Below are 14,182 nucleotides of genomic sequence, written 5' to 3'. Positions count from 1 at the left end.
AATCAAACTTGGTTCTCCAAATTAGAGCCTGCAACTCTTAACTACTACCCCACACTGGCTCTCCCTAGGCTAGGGAAGGACATGTACTACTACATGCAGTTTCATCCCGAGAGTCAAGTAATTTCTGTGAATTTTCATAGCTCTCCATTCGGCTCCCTAGGATTCAAAATAAGCATGGATTACAGGTCAGAAAGATCAATGAATAGGAGACATTGGCACTATCCATCCTTTTGGATTAGTTTATCATTCACAGTTAACGTTTTTTGCATGAATATGCCTCTATAGAGAAAGCACTGTGTCTCTTTGTGCTTCCGTTCCTTAAAAACCTAGGAGCAAACCAGCCAACTCACCTATGTCGAACTGTCTCATGTCTTCAGGAAGGGCTTTTCTTTTTACCATTCATCACCCTTACTCAAAACTCATCATCAAAAAGTGCATCGCATCTGTCCACTGTGACACAGCTGTCTGCAGTCTGGAGTCTTGGTGACATAGGCAGCCATCATCACTCTACCACAGCAGTCAATTCAGACACACGCAAAGACTGGCTTAAGAGAGACTGGCAGGGAAAAGGCTCGCCTCTTAGAATCCAACAATTGCAGTACAAAGGAGAATTGTGTCCAGCACGGTCTCCAGCAGCAACTAGCTCGATGCCACTAGGAAGCTCACATGAATGATGATGCCAATGACGGCTATTGCTGGCAAACTCCCTCTGCCTCCTTATGAAAAAGACCATTTCCTATTACTTGTTCACAATATCTGGCAACTTGGACATACGGTTACTGTAAGCGCGTATGTTTATTATCTAGGTCATATTTAATCTACCTGAGTTGAGGTGGGTTAAAATGGAAGAATCAATGGAAAAATAACAAAGTGGACAGCTGGCGAAACCTATGCTTGGCCCTCAGCAACAGCATCTATTTGGATGTCTACTGTTGACCAACTCTCTTGCCAGCACCCTTAAGAAAAAGCCCTGGCTTGAAACTGGCTTCTTACATGATGTTCCTCACTTGATTACTAGTCCGCAGGCAGCTGAATGGGTGAACCAAATGCATTTGAAAAGCTTTGTGAAGAGATTGGAAAGTTTAGTCTCTAGTGATGCATTCTCTAATAACAGATGTGTGAACCAGCCCCTCCATCCCGAGGACCACTGTTCTAATAAGATCAGCACCAGCTCTGTTTCCCCCTACCTGAGCTTGCTTGTGTTTGAACCTATTTAAGAGCAGCTCCATCTTTCAAGCCGTGCGGTACCGTTTGGCAAATTCTTGTCTGGATCTGGCAGGATCAAGCTGTCCTGTTGTGGTTTTGAATTTGCGCACGAATGCACAAGGCTGGAATAGCCCAGCAAGATCTGAAAGATGCATTCACATTCTGTGCCATGTATATTTTACAGCACCTGTTTGAAAGACGCAGCGCCGCACCCTCCCCCTTCACTTGTTATTTCCTTGCAGCGAGTTTCTTACAACAGTGTTTTGCTTCCTGATATCCAATTTGGAACTGTGGATTGGGAACAGAATATTGGCTAGACGGAGTAGGATCCAGGTGCCTAATCTAAAGTCACACATCAATTGCTGGGGAGGAGAGCCTTGGGCCTAATTTAGTTTGGATTTTGGTGCAGAGTGATTGGCTGCACCTGTTCTTGGATCCTACAGTTTGAGGGACCGAGGCCAAAACCCAGCACTATCCAGGTAGATTATTCGTTCATGTCTGTGTCTCCCACTCCCAAAGCAAGGGGGAAAAAAAATGAGAACAAAACTGGTAGTCAGGCTTTTTCAGTGGGTTGATCAAGATTCCTTTTAGGGTTCCTTTCAAAAACCATTTAAAATGCAAATGCTTCTCCCCCTCTGGTCAGCCAATTGCTTTCTCAGATAACTGTCTTATTTCTTGCAGTTTTAATGACACAGGGGGTGCTTACATTAACTACTCTCACTGTAATAGAGTGGGACAAACCTCATGCCTCTTCGGAGAAAAGTGGATGGCTAAAAACTAATTATTTTCTATGTCCCCAAGCCTTCCAAAATGAAACTTCAGGTAGCTGGAAGCACAGACAGAAAACCCCAGAGGTTGCTTTAGGCGTGTTGAAATGGCCTGGTAATGGCATTAGAATGAATATTTTAAATTGCGCAAGTGCGTCTCTATAACTGTTAATGCGCCTGTTCGCTGCAGATGAAGTTTCAGCTAATTCTGAAGGTTGCATTGGGCAGGCTGAGGAAAGTCTGTCAAAGCTGCTGCCACCTCTGCTGAATTTGTTCAGGAGAGAAGGTTTAAACTGGATTGAAAATAAACACCAGGGGTTGTGTGTGGGTGGGTGTGTTCCACCCCCCCTTCCCCCCCGGGCAATGCACAGAGTATCTGTGGGTGGAGTACTTTGCCCCAACCCTGACCAGCCCCTTACCCCGCACACATCTGGAAGGAGGGTCCCCGGAGTCCTAGCCTTCCTGCCCCTCTCGTTTTCGAAAGAAGGCATCCTTTCCTTGCCCCCAACCTGAGGATGCCCTGGGGGTTGCGCGGGGCAGGCTGAGAAAGGTCTAGCTGCGACCTTTCCCGCTGTGGACCTGTGGGGAGGAGGGCGGGCAACGCGTGTCTCAACGGCGCGCCTCTCGCCTCCCCGCAAACGAAGCGCGTCCCAAGAAGGCTGCGCATAAGAGGCTTTTGCAGAACGTGGCGCGGCAGCATTCCGGCAAGAAGTGCGCGGAAGGGGAGAAAGCCCCCCCCCCCCTGTGCGCGTGTGTGAGCGCGTGGGGTGGTTGTGCGTGTGGGGGGGCGGGGGGGGGGAGAGCCGCTGGCTGTTGGGGTTGAGCGGAGTAGTAGCCCTCGGAAGAGTGACAGCGGGGAAGTGCATGTGCTACGGCATGCCGCAGACGCCCCTTGCTCGCTCGCTCGCTCTCTTGCCTGCCTGCCTGCCTCCCCTCCCTCCCTCCCTCGGTCTTCTCCTTCTCCTCGCTCGCTCGCTCTCTCTCTCTCTCTCCGTGTGTCGCTCTCTCCAGTCTAGCTTGACGCAGGCAGCTCGGGCTCGGCGCTGAGGAGGACCCCGCCGTCGAAGGAGTGGGTGCCGATGGGGCCCCCGTCGGGATGATCGCCAGGCTCCTTCGGGCCAGCCTCGTCGCCTGAGCGCGCCGCGCAGAGCCCCAGCCGCCGAGCGACCTCGGGCGAGCCAGGCTGGAGGAGGCGTGCGCCAAAGGGCTAACGGGATCTGCGGGCGGCGGCGGGAGGTCGATCGGCGGCGCAATTGGCAAAGTTGGCTTGAAGTGGGACGAGCGGCGGCGGCGGCTCCCTCGCGGGGCGGGCGGGGAGGGAAGTTGCCCCAAGCGGCGCGGGGGGCGCGGGCAGGAGCCCCCGGGAGGCGGTGGAGGCGGCGGCGGCGCTCGAGGATGGGGACGCTGCGGGACTTGCAGTACGCCCTGCAGGAGAAGATCGAGGAGCTGAGGCAGCGGGACGCGCTCATCGACGAGCTGGAGCTCGAGCTCGACCAGAAGGACGAGCTCATCCAGAAGCTGCAGAACGAGCTCGACAAGTACCGCTCGGTGATCCGGCCCGCCACCCAGCAGGCGCAGCACCAGCCGGGCTCGGGCACCTTGCAAGGGGAGCAGCGGACCAAGCGGCAGGCCATCTCGGCCGAGCCCACCGCTTTTGACATCCAGGACCTCAGCCATGTCACCCTGCCTTTCTACCCCAAGAGCCCACAGTAAGCCAGGGGTTAAGCGTTGTGTCCGTGTGGCGTCCCTGTCTGGCTGTCTCTCTCTCTCTCTCCCTCCCTCCTCTCGCTGGCGCCCCCCCCCCCGACCTCCTCCTTGCCTCGCGCTCTCTCTCCCCTCCCCGCTAGCCTGTGGATCCCCCTGCGCCGCCCGCTCGCCTTCTGCTTGCCACCGCTTCCCCGCTCATCTGCAGACATTTCCCCCCTCCCCCGTCCTCCCCGGCCCCCAGCCCCTCTTCTCTGGCTTGGGCTGCCCACATTTCCAAAGCTGCACACATCCAGCATTCCAATGCGTCTTTGCCAGATGTCAACGCACCCCCCCCCCCCCCGCCCAGAAAAGCAGAGTTCCTAGAGTGCTAACATTGCGAGGGGGGAGCTCATTCTGTCTAATTTTATCCCCTTCTCTCCTCCCCACCCCCTTCACATTACCACAGTATTTTTAGACTGTTTCTTCCGTGTGGTGTGCGTTTCTGTCTGTTTGGGGTTCTTTTGTTTTTGTTCTGGCTCCTGCCCTGAATTTAACTGGGGAGTGATGGTTGAACTATATGGATGCATTGACACCAGGGTAAAAAAAGTGTACTCATTCCATCTGCCAGGTCTTTCTTTACTTAAAGAGAGGGAGGCTCCCCCCCTTTTCTTGGGAGGGGGGGGCTTAAAGGTGTTTCCCCCAGGCTCTGATTTCCTTTGGCAGCCAGGCAGGAAAAATTATTTTTGGTAGTCCCTTTCATCGTGTGACATGACAGTCGAAAAGGTGATCTTGGGGCTCTTTACCTGTGGTAGAGATCGACCAGTGCGCAGCTTTCCGTAAAACTGCTTTCACCTTTTCCTGCAAAGGTGTCTTGAAGCTGATGGTTTGGCGCTAACATAAGGCAGATGTTAAGAATGTGAGTTGCAGCTTCCCCACTCCTCTGCCACTTTCTTACTCCATTTCCTAGGGAGAACAGAAGGGCTGGCAAGATTTCTATATCTACTTCAGTGCCCTGCCAAAAAAAAAAAATCTGCACATGGGGCTTTGCTTTTCTCTGCCTCAGTGGACAGAAGTTTCTTCTTCTATTTAGGGGAGCTTTCCCTTGATCTCTCACCCTCAAATGTTTTTCTTTTCCCTCCTGCCCAGGCTAGTAGAAGGCTTTGGAAGCCTTGGCTCTTTTATCCCGTGGTTTGTCTGTTATTCCATGTGAGTCTCTTTGTTTGTGAGGCTATAACACAGCAGCAGAAGACCACGGCTGCTGCAGACCAGAGCACAAGATCTAAAGTGCCAGAGTTCAACTCCCTTCTGGACTCCAGAAGCAGGGTGAAGAAAAGGCACTTGGCACATGCCCTGCACTTCTTTCTTATTGCATTGCAGGTTTTAGAACTAAACAGTAGCATTAGAAGAAAACAGGTGCTGTGAAATCCTTTCTATGCAGCAAACTGCAAAATCCCTTGAAGAGTGTGGACGGCTCCAAGGTCCCTGTCTTTTTCTGTCCTTCACATTGTTTCTACCACTGATATACAGGCGAGGCACTAGGAAAGACACTTTTGCTTTATGCTGGCACTAGTTCTCTGTCCATGTAAGTGTGCAGGTTTGTCCTGCACATAATTTAGGCTCACCTGTGGCACAGCATCTCCCTTGCAGGATTTCCTTCTCCTCCTTTCCTCTCATCAGTATTTTATCTTTCTCACACCTCTCTTGGAGAAGGCTTGCTTGCTTCACAGCTTCTAAAGCCCATGGGGGGGGGGGGCAGCTGCTTGGTTTTCAGAAAAGCCAAAGCTAGGATTTACATGGTGTCTCCAGCTGACATTGTATGATGGTGTATGTACACCATAACAGCTTAGCCAGTTGTGAAGCAGTGCTTCCAAAGAAGCAGGCAATGGGTCATGATGGTGGCCAGATGTTGTGGATGTAGTTATTCTGAAAAGATATCATGCAGCAAAGTCCTGTATAATACAGTAAACGGAACTCAAGTTCCACTATTCTCAGTAGGGCTTATTCCCAAGTAAGCGCATTTTAGGATTGTAGCAGAAATAATATACTCCTAGGAAACTGCAGTTAATACCCATATATAAAGAAATACGAGGTGCTTTCAAGATTTGTCATGTAGCTTCAGCTTCTTACTGGAGGGACGGTGGCTCAGTGGTAGAGCATCTGCTTGGTAAGCAGAAGGTCCCAGTTTCAATCCCCAGCATCTTCAACTAAAAAGGGTCCAGGTAATAGGTGTGAAAAACCTCAGCTTGAGACTCTGGAGAGCCACTGCCAGTCTGAGTAGACAATACTGACTTTGATGGACCAAGGGTCTGATTCAGTATAAGGCAGTTTCATATGTTCATATGGAGCATGAAAACATTTGTTTCCCTGGTCTAACGGAAACTTGATGCAACATAAACTGCAGTTTTGAGGAGACGTATTAATCTTTTAATAGGGTAAACGTGTTCAAGAATATCTATACAAGATTGTATGTTTCTCCTTCAGATAAGTCAATCACTCAACAACTAACTATATCACCCCACCCCCTGATGAGTATTACCATTCCAGACAAAGGACTGAATTGAATGAAGCCACCCTGACTGTGTGTGGTACCAAACAATGTATGAGAAATAATCTTGGAATTTCAGCATTAGGTTACTGTGGTCTTCCTGGAAGCCTCATGGAAACATCCTAGCTGGTTGCAATTGGGAAAAGAATGCTAGTCTAGGTGCCTCTTTGGCCCAGCTCTTCTTGTCCTTTTACATTATGTGATAATGTCCCTTCACTCTTATGGCTCATAGCCTGGACACCTGTTAGGCATACAAGTTTAGGATTGATTTGCAACAACAACAACAATCAGCTCTCTGAGTGTGGCAACTTTAAGGGAATTCATCAGATGCTGGAGTCAACCGGTTGTCTGATCACTGTTCCGTGGGCAGATTGTGGCGCAGCAAGCAGTCTGGGGGGAGTTTTTTAGTTTGCCTTAACTTGTATTGAAAAGCTCCCTGAATCCACAAAGGTAGAATCAAACAATATGCCACCTGGTTACCACATTGAGGTGGCTATACTCTAAGAGGGGTGTTTTTGGTCGTGTGAGTCATCCTGTGCTGAGATTTTAAAACAGAGTGGGACAAGGATTGCGTTTAATGTACCAACGTGCAAAATGACTGAATTGTAAAGCCTCACAGTTAGCAAAAGCAAAGATTTTCTTCTCACTTCAGTATTATGTTGGACTTGAGAATACAGAAAAAGGGAACATTTCTGTTGAAACGAATGTTCCAACTTACATTCCATTGCACAGTTATATTAAGATAGATCCACGTGGGTAGCTGTGTTGGTCTGAAGCAACAGAATAAAGTAAGAGTCCAGTGGCACCTTTAAGACCAACAAAGTTTTATTCAAGGTATAAGCTTTTGTGTGTTACACACACACACTTCCCCAGAGACGGTGAAATGGGAGAAAAGCATTAAGTACATTACGAACACTGAAACTCACAGGCATTGCACTTTCCTGTTGATGATTGTGACCTTTCCCACTCAGGTTTGAATAAGGGAAAAGCTTGTAAACTCTGTTTCCCTGTGTTAGTTGATAGTTTTCTGGCATCCTGTTGGATTTATGGATTTGCTTCAGAGAGATAAAATGATCAGGCAACAAACAAACAGCGAAAATGAGAGACAGGTTGTAACCATGTGTTGGGAAAGAAAAAGAAGTAATATACCTCTTGTAAAACAAAATCTTGTCAGATGCATTATGGACAGCAACATGTGGAATGATAAACAGGAAGGAGCTGGTGAGTGGATGGACACTCAGTGCTGGGATCTTTTTGGTTTCTGACATTCTGAGCAGAGAGAATCAGGGAATACCTGTTGTGACAAAAATACTGAGCCAGAATAGAGCTCATGAATCCCATGGGATACTTAGTTGGAGGCTTGCCCTGGCTTTCCTGATCTCTTTCCTCTCTGTGGTTTTGAAGGTCTTCAAAGGGGGAGAAAACCCCCATGCCCTCAGGGCTTTTTCCCATAGAGCTGACCTGCCTGCCCAGAAAGGACATATTGAAAGGACAGTCATAATAAATCTTCCTCTGAAGCTTTTAAATAAATTTGGGGGTAAAATAATCGGTTCTTGTTTCACACTTGCTGTCACAAGTTTTTAATGGAGAAAGCTAACCCCATGAAGAAGAAATATAGCATCCTTTGCTCAGCACTTCATTTCCTTTCATGACCGCCTTATAAATCTTCATGCATTTGGTGTGGTAATCATGGAAAAGCTTGCCAGATTTCTTTTTGCTGCTCCCCCCCACATCATGGCTCATGTCAAAATGCACCACATGGTTTTATTTATTTTTAGCACCCAACGGCTGTTAACACAGATATCTTTGCAGATATTGGTCCGCTTTTAACGTTTTTAAATGCAACATTCAAAATGAACACACCGTGCACGGAAAACATGTATAGATGGGAGAGATCTTCTAGAGGATAATCTGAGTATTGATGTCTGTGGGGATTATGTGGCTTTCCCTATTAGAGTTAGCTGTCCTGCCCCGCCAATATACTGTTTAGCCATTTGACTTAATAGAGTGCACTTGAAACGTGTGTAGACATCAAAACTTGTATCTTTGAGAGTTAACATTTGGAATCTTTGCTTTTAGGGATGGCTCTTTCCCCTGCTAGGTGGTCAATCAGCTGTAAGGAGAAAAGAACCCATTTGATACCCAACTGTCTGATGTTTATTAATAACAGGTTTCTCCTCCTAGCTGGTAAATGAATTCAGACTTTCTCCTGACTAACTTGAACTGTAAAGAGTTAGTGATCCGGATTGTGAAGGGGTAGCTACCACTTCCCCATGGGATAGAGCACTCCTGTTTGGCAGGGAATATGACACTTTTCCATTCTTGACAATCTGAAAGCTTTCCCCCATTGGAACAGGCATCCATGGGTATACTTGTTTGCAGCTGCGTTGACCAGCCGCATAAAGAGGCTCAGGTTTATTTTCCACTATAATCAGTAGGTAAAGCAAACTCTTCTGACACTAACTTAAATGTTTGGAAATGGCATTTGACTTCTTTCATCAGTTTCTCTTAGGCATATAAAATGGAAATCTGTTTAACAAGATTGTGGACTCTCGAGTATTCTTTCCCCCCTCATAAAAAAGATGACGTTTGTGGTTCAATCGTAACTATGTTGATACAGAAGTTAGTCCCATTGAGTGCAATGGTCTAAATCACAGCATACAAATCCTATCACACAAATATGCAGCCATTAACAGCTATCACTTGCCTTTGCCTCTCCAATTTACCATTATAGCTTATTCTGTGTGCTTTGTTGATTTCCTGATACACAGAAAAGACATAATGCATTGTCAGGAGCACTGACAAATTGGTCAGGCAGCTAGGATGTGGATTGGCTCAAGAGCTTTTGCTACCATAAGTGGGGTTGTAATAGGAGCTAGACAAGGGCACACTTGCACAAAGTGAGATGGTATGCCAGCACCTCCTGCTTTGGATACACCCCCATTTCTGTTTAGGCTGCCAACCCAACAGTATATTATTCATCTTGCCACAGAAAGTTCTAATTTGGATGATGTGGAGAAGTGACATGAGAAGCATGCTGAAACAGAAACAGTGTGCGAACATGGGCTTGCTCTCTGCTTCAAGCCTGGCAGGCAAGGCTTGAAATGGGCCACCTCAAATTGCTGTCTGGACTGCCTGAATGGTTGACCTGGCCATACATAGCATCTCAGGATAGCTAATGCCAGGTAAAGGGGTTGTAATCTATACATTGTAGTAATGCTTTAAGCTGCGGAGTCTTGTGAGCAAAAAGTCTACTTTGTGAGCTACTGGCATTAAAGTTGTGAGCTCCTGCATAAATTAATTTGCTCTGGGGCCATTTTTCCTGAGCTAAGACAAAAATGTATGAGCTGGAGGCTAAAAAACTGAGCTAGCTCACCCTAACTCAGCTCAGAGGGAACATTACATGGTAGGTTTCTTTAGAAAAAGGAAACATCGTAGAAGGATGGAACTATAACAGAATGTACAATATATAACTTAATCACAAGAGTAGACTTCCATTCTGTACAGTATTACACTAAAGATTCATACTCTGCTTTGTAAGATGTAATGCGAGATTTATTTCACTGCCTTGTACAAAGGATGACTGTAGCTTGTTTAGTCACTTCAAAACATGTTGCTTTGCCAATACCTTTCCATTTAAGGAATTCATTCACAAAAGACACTTTTTTTAAAAAAAGGCACTTTTTGAACAATGTAAGAACAGGACAGTGTAGGAGTTAGTACAGTGGAAGGATCTTCTGTATTGAGAGAGAGAGCAAGCTTTTAGGAATGGCTAGCTATCAAACTTCACAAAGTTTTCAGAATACAATTTCCATGGTAGCTGTTTTCGGCTGTCACAGCCAAAACAAGACTCTTGTGGCACTTAAAGACACAAAATGCCTTGTTGCGTAAGCTTTAATGAGCCAGAACCCCCTTTGTCAGATGCATCCTGACACATCTCATGAAGTGGGGCTGTGGCACATGAAAGCTTATGTAACACTAGCAGTGCAATCCAGTACAGAGTTACACCAGTCTGAGCCCAGCAAATCAATTGATTTAGGCAAAGGATTGCACTATCAGTGCTGCCTGTTACTGTTTAAGTGCCATAGTACTGTTTGTAGCAACAGCAGAGACATAGTTTGTGGGACTATGATTTTTTTTCCTGCAAAGGTCTTAGTCTCTTGCATGAAGGAGTGTGCTATGATAACCATGAAAGAACAGCAGTTGTTCGATATCTGATGTTATCTTTTCCTGTTAATTTGAATGACTGTTGGAACCGTGTAGATTAAATGAAAATACAAAACTTGTCCTAATGCAAACAGCCTGTTGTGCTCTTATTCACTCCCAAAATCAGAGGGATGTTTCTCAGGCTAAGTTTCCCTGCAGTCTTACACAGAATGTCACTTTGCTGTAATTCTGCAGATTTGTATTCATAACTACTTCTAAAAGAAAAAGAATAATCGAAACTGTTCCCCCCCCTTCTTTTCCGTTGTTCATTGCCAATGAAACATTTAGGACATCGATAAGATAACCTCCATATGCTCAGGGGATGGTTTAAAAGGGGTAGTTGAGATCTGTGTCCTAGAAAATTGGCTTTCAAATTGCAAACTGACAGACCCTTAACTAAAGGGCCAGTCTCTGCTGCCGCTGGAATGTGAATAATCTCTCCCCCCCCCCCCCCGTTTATTGAGTATCCGTTTCCAGGTTTGTAGTGCATGTTATTTCATTGGAGACTGGCATCTTTCCTGGGCAGAGATGGACAGAAGGAAATGGCATTTTTCTATTGTTACTGTTGTTTGCCTATAAGGCTTGGGTATGTTTTTTTAAAATTATTTCTCCCTTGTCTGCTTAGCAGTGGAGGGTCTCCACAGTATCCTAGCAACCACAGGCTAAAATGCTTGGCTGCTGGTCTTTTTGCCATCTCTCTTTTTTTTCTTCCACTGTCTTGCCTGTGCCAATGAGAGAGCAGGACTGGAGCTTTGGGGCAAGACGCGTCCTGGTACCCGAAGTGCCGGGGGGGGGGGGGGGATGTTCAGCTTACAGTGATATCCCCCCCCTTCCTGGGCTCAGGCAACATCAAAGATTCTCAAGGAGAGACAGTTACAGAATCTGTCGCTGCTGCTTCATCCCTTCCTCCTGCTCTTTTCTTAGCATCCACTTGGAGGGAGGCTCAGCTACATTCCGGATATCTAAACTGCTTGGTGTCTGACAGGCAGAGTAAGGAGGTGACTCGCCTCTTAGGACTTGTCTTCTTTCTCTGACTTTTCTCTCTGGGGTCCAAACCACACACAATAATGGTGGCAGAGTATATCTTTAAACACCTCTCTGTGCATACACCTGTAAGCAGGGGTAAGAGTGATATTTAAAGAGCCAAAGTGTTGCATAGTGGTGGGGAGGCAGGCTGGGTCTTTTCTTTATTCACTGCTGTCTGTCAACTTTTCTGCCAGCTGACCATAAACAGTATCAGAGCTCAGGTGTGACAACAGCCCCTGGGAGGCAACAGGGAGGAAAGCCACAGACACGGAAGGTTAGAGCACTCCCCCCCCCCCATTCCCATGGCTCTTATAGTTTATCAGTTCTTGTACACACTGTGTGAAGTCAAACAGAATTACATAAAAATCTGCTTTCTTGCTATGACTTCTTAAATGGAAACGTTTTTATAATATATGGGCAGGACAGATCGCTAATGGCAGGTCTGCGTGGCAGCCTTCCATGGTACCGATTATTAATGCTAATCTGCTAACATTGAAAACACAAGGAGCACATGGGAAGACTCCTACACAGGATAGGGTGTTCCCTTGCCCCACCAGGATCTGGATATCTAAAGCTGGTTCTGCACATTATGTGGCTGGTGTTAACAGTTCTTCTTCATGCTCTGATATGTAGGTTGCCAGGAACGGAAAAGACTGTGTGTGCACAGTGCCAACATTTTCATGCAGGATTTGGAAATGCATCAGAAATGTTTTCAACTTATCTCCCTGTATGGCCTAGTTCTCATTAAAGTGGTACACCTGTTTTCTGATGCCACTTCTGACTATAGGTGAGGCATGCAGGATTAAATGCCCCTCCCTTGACCTGGAAACCTGGATGCCTGGGAGATACTAATCTTAGGCTGACATGCTGTCTGATATAGGATTTGCTATATGGAGGGGGGGATAGGAGGATATTTACAGGGTAGTACTAAGAAGAGTTACACCAGTTTAAATCCATTATTTCAGTGGACTTAGAAGGGTGCAATTCTTCTTAGGATTTTACTGCTAATTATGAAAATCCCCACCTAAAGTCTGAAAAGTTACAAACCAGACAGATTTTCCCCCTCTTTGTGAAACTGGCCAAATAGCACATTACATTTTCCTGGTGACATCCATAAGTTGGGTAGAGAGGTGTGTTCTTGGTGGTTCATGCCTCTGAGGCATATCGGGGCCTGCTTTGAGTCAGAACCATGGTGTATCAAGCAAGGGGGTTTAGACCTTCTTCACGTCTGTACTGTTTTTCTAAATTGAAATGGTCCCAGGGGATACTGTTTACCATGTTAGGGAACAACATGAGTACTGATAAGCTATATGCTACATATCCACAGTGGGGCAAATAGTGCCCCGGGGAGGGAAGTAGGGGAGGAAAGTCTAAGCCTCTCCCTTCTTTCAGCTTCATTCCCATTCTGAATCAAGTCCAGTTGCAGAACATCTGAACATGCCTCTCTACCTGACCCAGGAATGCCCCTGGTGAGACTGTACCATGTATTATTTATTTATTTATTGGAACATGTATCCCACCTTACCCTGCAAGTTAGCTCAGAGTAGCTCACATCATAATATACAATAAAACATTTGCATAAAAACATCCAGCAAAGTTAACATTTAAGTTGTTGTTGTTCAGTCACACAGCTGAGTCTGACTCTTTGTGATCCCATGGACCAAGTCATGCCAGGCCCTCCTGTCTTCCATCACCCTCTGAAGTCCGCTCAAATTCATGTTTGTTACATTAGTAACACTGTCCAACCATCTCATCTTTTGCCATCCCCTTCTTTTTTTGCCTTCTGTCTTTCCCAGCATCAAGGTCTTCTCCAATGAGTGCTCCCTTCTCATTTGGTGGCCAAAGTATTTGAGCTTCAGCTTCAACATTTAACATTTAAGAGACCAATTTAACATACCTGTTGGCAGTTAGTTCCATTCCAACATGTGCTAAACTCATGCCAGGTAGGGGCGGTGGAGGACTTCAGTGATATAAATCAGCTGTTCCCAGTGCCAAATTAATAAATATTTGTGTCCTTAGCCTATGTGGATGTGTCCGGTGACATCTGCCAGGGCAAACAAACATCCCAGTATTATTAAGAAAGGTAGCTAGGTGATGCAACAGGTTCTAGGGTGGCTACTTGCCTTTGGATTTTTCTTTGAGTAGCTTCTTACCACGCTGTTGTAGATGTTTGACTTTGGTTTATATATGTTGTTGGGCACAAAGAGAGTCTGTTAAGGAGTTGGAGACTTTCCCAGGGAGTCCCATCTTGAGACTCCTGTGCCAGTGTTGCTGCTACTTGGTATCCTAGGCTCACTCAGCAAAGGAAATATATGTGAAATAAAAGCCCCTCACTAAGGTACAGAGAACATAGGAATTGCACCAGGGACTATAGGTATCGCACCTACTGATACTTGTTGATTGAAGCACAGTGTTCCAATAATACCCCTGTGATAGCAATACTGGGAAGCAGCTACTCAGCACACAGTGATGTAGCCATGAGGGTCAACCTGCTCTGCCCTCCCCTCATGCAGAACAACAAGGGTGGAAGTAAAGGGAAACACAGTACCCTTCTGCCATAAGGAGGACTGCATTGGGACCAGTCAATGCCTCGAAACAAGCACATGCCAAGGAATTCCACAGATCTGGGATCAAGCTCCTTCCTGCAACCCTGCCCACATAGAGCAAGATATAATGCCGCAGCACCTACAGGCCTCACAGCTCATAGAGGCATACCCAAGACCTCCCTTGGGCCTGAATGAATGCT

General features: G+C 46.5%; 1 protein-coding gene across 3 annotated transcripts in view; it reads left to right on the top strand.

Annotated features, from left to right (window-relative positions):
* Nucleotides 1-14,182, top strand: part of PRKG1 (protein kinase cGMP-dependent 1) — a 1,148,292-nt gene that overhangs the window by 181,276 nt on the left and 952,834 nt on the right. Inside the window, exon 1 of one of the 3 annotated variants that reach the window (XM_060241246.1) lies at nt 3,347-3,682. The exons of 1 other annotated variant lie outside the window; for it this stretch is intronic. In XM_060241246.1, coding sequence (XP_060097229.1) covers nt 3,369-3,682 — 314 coding nt within the window. In that variant the 5' untranslated portion in view covers nt 3,347-3,368. Of the gene's footprint in view, nt 1-3,346; nt 3,683-14,182 lie in introns of those variants that run through there. One more of the 3 variants, XM_060241247.1, reaches the window with a different exon arrangement.

Source organism: Heteronotia binoei, chromosome 6, assembly GCF_032191835.1.
Source record: "Heteronotia binoei isolate CCM8104 ecotype False Entrance Well chromosome 6, APGP_CSIRO_Hbin_v1, whole genome shotgun sequence".
Classification (NCBI taxonomy): domain Eukaryota; kingdom Metazoa; phylum Chordata; class Lepidosauria; order Squamata; family Gekkonidae; genus Heteronotia; species Heteronotia binoei.
Note: the sequence above shows the minus strand (reverse complement) of the source record. Positions and strands in the feature narration are given on the sequence as shown.